Below are 6,727 nucleotides of genomic sequence, written 5' to 3' on the forward strand. Positions count from 1 at the left end.
CAACATCTGTTACAACGTATCTATCATTATCTAAACGTTTACGAATTACATATGGGCCCTTGAATTTTTTAATTAATTTTTTGTTCTTGCCAACAGTGGTATCCACATTCTTAATTACAACTAAATCTCCCGGATTAAACTCTTTCGCTGGTTTATGGTGCTTTTCAAAATACTTTTGGTTGTACGACTGAGACTTCTGAATTGCGACCTCTGCTTTTGCTCTTATATCATCTAAGCCCTTTTGCTCTTTGGCATAAACTTCATGCAAATACTCTGTTAGTTCATCAACCACTTCACCACGCTGTTCAATACCGAACAACATTCGACTTGGCGTCTGTTTTGTAGAACAATGCACAGTGTTATTCACAGCAAACTCAACATCTGACAATTTCTTTTTCCAATCAGTATGACTTATGGGGTCAGTTATTTTAGCCAACACTGCCTTCATGACACGGTTAACTCTTTCCACCTGACCATTAGATTGTGGCGAGGCGACTGCATTCTTGATACGTATTATGTTTCTCTCTTGCAAAAACTCTTCAAACTCTTTTGATTTAAGACCCGTTCCACGATCATTAATAATTCTCTTCGGGCGACTGTACTCTGCAAAATATTTACGTAGTGCACAAATTGTTTCCTTTGTACCAGTATTAACAGCATATAATTTAGTAAATTTAGTGAAAGCGTCGATCACCACCAACACATGCTTATGTTTCGAATTTACCGTTTCCAATGGACCAAAATGATCAATATGTAATGTATCGAATGGCTCTGGCTTCTTTGGTATACTGTACATATTACGCTCGTTTTTCCGCGCAGGAGTTGAATAGTAGATACACTTCAAGCAGTTTCTGATAAATTTGTTCACCTTTTCGCGCATGTGTGGGAACCAATAGTGTTTCTGTATTTGGTTCGTGCACTTGTCAATACCCAAATGACCATAATTCTCATGTATCGATCTAATTATACTCGTTTCCATTTCATATGGCACGTACAACTGTTGATTTTCACCACTGACACGAAAGACCAATCCGTTTTCAAGTTCATATCCCGTTACTTCTTCTGTTTCTAACTTCTGTCTTAGCTGCTGGATTTTTTTATCGCGCGTCTGTGCTATCTGTATATTCAAATCAACTTCACCCTCCACGATGCTGCATACATTCAGACCCACACGACTTAATGCATCAACATGTGTCATCTGGTGGCCCGGCCGATGACGCACTGTAAAGTTATAATTTGCCAGTCCCAATGTCCAACGTGCAATGCGAGGGTTAATTAGTTTCTTTTCCAATGCCATAACCAATGAATTACAGTCTGTCACAATAACAAATTGCATGCCGTCCAAAAATGTTCTAAATCTTTCCAGTGCATTTACAATGGCCAACGTTTCCAATTCAAAACTGTGGTAACGTGATTCCGCTTCTGTTGTAGTTTTCGAAAAATATGCAACTGGGTGAAACTGTTTATCGTCTTGCCTCTGTAACAATGCTCCACCATATCCACGTGAACTGGCATCTGTATGCAACTCTGTTTCTCGTTTCGGATCAAATATAGCCAATACTGGTGCCTCTGTTAACTTCTTTTTCAATATCGTAAATGCTTCCATACATTCATCTGTCCACTCAAATTTTGCATCTTTTTTAATTAACTGATTCAATGGTCGGGCAATCCGTGAAAAATCAAAAACAAATCGTCTAAAATATGAAAACAATCCAACGCATCGCTGTGTTTCTTTTGCATCTGTAGGCACTTTATAATTTCTGATCGCGTTTAAATGTGCTTCATTCGGGCGAATACCATGCTCATTCACCACATAGCCCAAATATTCTATCTCGTCGTATGCAAACTTGCACTTTTTTAAGTTCAACTTCAATCCAGCCTCTGCCAACAATGTCAATACGTCTGTCAATATCTCCATGTGTTCTTCAATTGTTTTCGTAGCTATGTTTATATCGTCCAAATACACAACAATTTTTCCAGCATCAATCAATTCTCTCAAGACCAAATTAATAAATCGTTGAAATACTGGTGGTGCATTCGTCAAGCCAAACGGCATGTAAACGTATTCGTACTGACCCATCGGAGTCACAAATGCTGTTAGTTCAATAGAATCTGGATGCATCGGCACCTGATGGAAGCCATTCTTCAAATCCAAAGCGCTAAAATACTTCTTACCACCGCCCAAATATTCCAAACAGTCTTCAATCAACGGCAACGGAAAATGATCTCTTACTGTAAGCTTATTCAATGCACGGTAATCAACACACATTCTCAATTCACCATTCTTCTTTCTGACCAACACAATTGGCGATGCATAAGGCGAGCTACTTGGTCTAATAATACCCTGTTCCAATAGATCATCAATTGCCTTCTGTACTTCAATCTTTTCTTTGTATGACAAACGACGCGGGTTACTGTATACTGGTTCATCATTCTTCAGTTTAATTTGCATAGAATAACTACTGAACTTATGGTTTACCCCCTTTGTTTTCACGTGGTTTCGATAAATGGTTGATTTCAGAGCATCTGCATGTTTCTTATCCAATTTCTTGTTAATATCAATTAATTTATCAAACTCATCTGTCTCAGTCGCACTTACCAATAAAATTACTTCATCATAATCAACCAATTCTTCTGTTTCATTTAAATTAATTACACCGATACATTTATCAAATCGAGTTTCACAACTGTTCAAGTCATCAACAATGTTTACCTCTGGTTCAATCCGTTTACTTACACTAGATCTCTTTCCAATCTGCTTAACAACTGCGTCTGTATTCTTAAAACTATCTGTGGTTGGTACCTCTGTAACGCTATCATTCGGACTCTTAAACAAATTAAACAACTTAAGTGCACTGGTACTTTTGGGCATTTTATTCTTCATATTACTTCTGATTTTAATTAACTCGCATGCTGTATATTTGTACGATTTTATTTGGCATAAATAAACTTCTAATTTTGTCAATAAATCACGGCCCACAAGTAAAGGTACCACGGCCTCATTATCTGGCAAAACAAAAAAATTATGTATCAACTCTTTGCCTCTGAACACAAATTTACACGCGATTTTGCCATACATACTTAATTTTTTATTGCCCATTCCACGATACGGTGTACATTTTAATTTATTCATCGCAAATGGTACCATCGAACGTCGCACAAAACTAACGGGGCTACCAGAATCAAATAAAGCATTTCTCGGAATCAACTCAGTGCACTTATTTTGTTTATTCATAAAGGCAACACTTACCATTTGCATCGATGACAACTGCGTTGCTAGACGGCGCACCTCATTCCCATTTTCCGAAATGTCCCAATTGTCTTGATAGTTTGTTTCTGGTGGCGGATTTCCAACCGATGCAACTGTATTTGGTTCTCTGGCTTCTGGCTTCTTCTTTTTCGGACATTCATGACGCGTATGTCCACCCTCATGGCATATGAAACACGAGTTTGGCGGCCGTTTTGGAGCCGTGCACTTGCTCTGGTAATGACCATAATTGAAACAATTGTAGCAACGAATTCCCGACAAATCAATTTCACCAACGCTTTTTGTTGCATTGGCACTGGCACTTGCAAAGGCACGTGTATTTGCACTGGCATCTGGCACGTTTGACTTTGGCTTCGTCATTGCAGCTGGTATGGCACTTGTTTTTGGTTGCACTGTGACACGACGCAATTTTTCATAACGTTCTGTCAACAATTTCAAGTCGGCTAATGTACGAGCACCGTACAGAATTGATGCATGCACACTTTTGTCGTTTAGGCCACTGATGATCAAATCAATTAAGTCGGCTTCTGGAATCATCGATCGGCTTGCAATGTGTTGCATTTCGATTATATATTCACGTGGTGTTTCATCTGGCTTGATAACACGGGCTTTCAATTGGCTGAAGACATCTTGCACCGTGTATGCACGTTCGTATTCGGTCAATAATGCTTGCTTGAATTGCTCGTATGCAAATGCCGATGTAATTTCCGCAAAACGTTTTGCACGACCGGTCATCAAATGACGTGTTGCAACCAATTTATCGCGATCACCATAACGGAACATTGCAAACACATTTTCCAAATTCTCGATCCATTTTGTTACATCGTGCAATTCGGTGCCATCAAATTTATTAACCATTGCGTCGAGCACGTGTAGATCAATTTTTCGCGTTTCGATTTGTATCAATTCCCGTTGTAATTCCGTCAATTCACGCTTTTTTCCGTACAATGGCCAATTGTCGATCGATTTCGGCCTCTTCTGCGTCCCAATCTAAATTCAACCGATTGTGAACACTTACATTTGCATCTGGTTGCGTCTGTTGCATCTGTTGTTGTTGTTGTTGTTGTAAAGCTTCACGTTGTTGTCGCTGTTCATCTGTTTCATCTGGATCATTTTGCATCTGTTGTGTTTCATTTCGCATCTGTTGTACACCATCCGGTCCCAATTCATTCAACTGTACACGTTGCTGCACGTTATTTCCACGATTTTGCCCGATTTCCGCAATTAAATCATCATATAATGGTCGTAATTGCACCATTGTTGCTTCTGGATGAAACGCAATGCCGGCCTCTGTTAATGCACGCACTACATCTGCACGTCGTAATGAATATGCCATCGTAACAAAATCCAAAAAAAATATTCAATTTCCGTAATTAATCGAATAAAAATAATACGTTCTTATTAAAGTTCGGCACGTTCTCTAACGAATCCCGCTTCTGAATTTGTAATAAGTTATAAACTGACACGGATGATTTCGAATTAATTTTATTCCAATTTGATTTTACTCTTACAACGATGTGTTCGGCTCGAGTGTTCACAACAGAATAGGAAGAGACATATGTTCCAATATGACAGCTGAGCTACAAGTGTCACTGAGCTACATTTACCATTTCGCCACATTCATGCATCGGGCAACATTTGACAATTCCATTTCATGCTCACACTCATACATACATAATTCCCATGCACACACTCATACATACTCACGCGTACTTCAATAACATTACGGTGACCGCACTAATTCCCGAAACATATTTCCCGAAATACATTTTCTCGAAACTGTAAAATAGGCCTTATTCCCGAAAAGGATATTTTCCCGAAAGACAATTTCCCGAAAAAAATTCCCGAAAAAACTTTTTCCCGAAAAAAAATTCCCGAAAAAACTTTTTCCCGAATTTTTTTCCGGAAGACATTTTGACAATTCTATACCAAATTGCTCAATTTTTTTAAAGTTCTTTAACTTTGGTTAAGATTTCTCATGAACTAAGTCTGATGAAGTTTTAGTCTGAAGAAGAGTGAACTTTTTTCCCACAGCAATGAAACGACAACAACAATAACACATATTTTTACTGTCAAATATTTGATGTCAAATGGTGTCGACATTGGTGACGGTATTTTGAAACAGACCTATGTAAAGTTCTATACTTGATCTAGTTCACATTGACGGTTCAAATCGTTTATGTCCACTAGCGTGGATATGGACTATGTGTTTCTTCTGTTACATGTACGTTGTAATGGACAAGTATAGAAATCCGTCCACTCGTGTCGACACCATCTAGCACGGTAGTAGCGATTTCATTGCTGTGTTTTTTCCGAATCCAAAATCAAATTTAATTGAAATAGAAATAGATTGCGCTCGTTCGGTATTGCGTTACATTTTTTCACTCCCATTTTTCCCGAATCCAAAATCAGATTGAATTGAAATAAAAATTGGAGAGAGTGCTTAGAATGGAATACAAGACCGAACGAGCGCGCGCGCGAGTGAAGGTCTTGTATTCCATTCTAAGCACTCTCTCCCATTTTTTCCGAAACCGCAGCCAAGCAAAATTAAATAAAAATAAAAATAGGAGAGAGTGCTCAGAATGGAATACAAGACCGAACGAGCGCACGCGCGAGTAAAGTGCTCATCGAAAAAGTGTTTTATACTATTCGAGATAAATATACTATTCCGGAAAAATATCAGGAAAAAAATAGGAACATATGCTATTCCGAAAAAAAGTCACTATTGGGGGAAAAAAGTGGTGGAAAAAAATTGGGAAAAAATTCCGGAAAAAATTCGGGAAAAAAATTTGGGAAAAAAATCGGGAAATTTCGGGAAAAAAAATTCGGGAAATTTGACTTTCGGGAAAAAGTTTTTCGGGAAAACGTTTTTCGGGATTTCATTTTCGGGAAAATGTACCGTTCGGGAAAAAAAATTCGGGAAATCAACTTTCGGGAAATTGTATTTTCGGGAATCATTTTCGGGAAAAAAATCGTTCGGGAAAATGTATTTTCGGGTAATTGTGCGGTAATCAACATTACATTTAATTATTTTTTTTTTCGAATTATGCTGCTAATCAAAATGTATATGAATATTATGGTTTTTATTCCTTTCTTTTTCTAATGAATTTGTTATTTTTTATATTTTCAGAGAGAGTTTTAAGCGGTTTTCATTTTTATTGGATGAAATAAAATAAAGGAAAAAAATTTCTTAAGTGGTTCAAATGTACGTTACACTTTAAAATCAACAAAAAAAAAAAACAAGATAAAATATATTTATGTAATGACACCAAGACACCAATTTTTTATTATTTTGTATTTAATATTAAAATCATTTCAATTACTTTCATTCGCATAGTGACAGTCGGTGACAGTCGACCGCTGTAAACCATAGTGAATTTCATGTGTTTCACATTTGAGTTATAGGCGGCGCTGATGCTTAGTTGGTGACATAATTGATGCATATAAAACCTCCACACG

At 37.6% G+C, this 6,727-nt stretch overlaps 1 protein-coding gene across 1 annotated transcript; it reads right to left on the reverse strand.

Moving 5' to 3' along the window:
* Positions 1-3,047: 3,047 nt before the first annotated feature.
* LOC116346498 lies at positions 3,048-4,126 on the reverse strand. Its single transcript, XM_031776579.1, has 2 exons — positions 3,251-4,126; positions 3,048-3,173 (listed from the first exon to the last, which is right to left on the reverse strand). Exons 1-2 carry the CDS (start codon positions 4,124-4,126, stop codon positions 3,165-3,167), a joined length of 885 nt encoding a protein of 294 aa, XP_031632439.1. The 3' UTR covers positions 3,048-3,164.
* Between the last annotated feature and the right edge of the window lie 2,601 nt (positions 4,127-6,727).

The sequence above is a fragment of the Contarinia nasturtii genome, unplaced genomic scaffold (assembly GCF_009176525.2).
Source record: "Contarinia nasturtii isolate CC-2019 unplaced genomic scaffold, AAFC_CNas_1.1 Cnas_scaffold_1561, whole genome shotgun sequence".
Taxonomy (NCBI): Eukaryota; Metazoa; Arthropoda; class Insecta; order Diptera; family Cecidomyiidae; genus Contarinia; species Contarinia nasturtii.

Excerpts from the sequence above, each read along its gene's own strand:
- LOC116346498 (XM_031776579.1), bottom strand. The coding sequence starts at position 4,126 with ATGGTTAATAAATTTGATGGCACCGAATTGCACGATGTAACAAAATGG.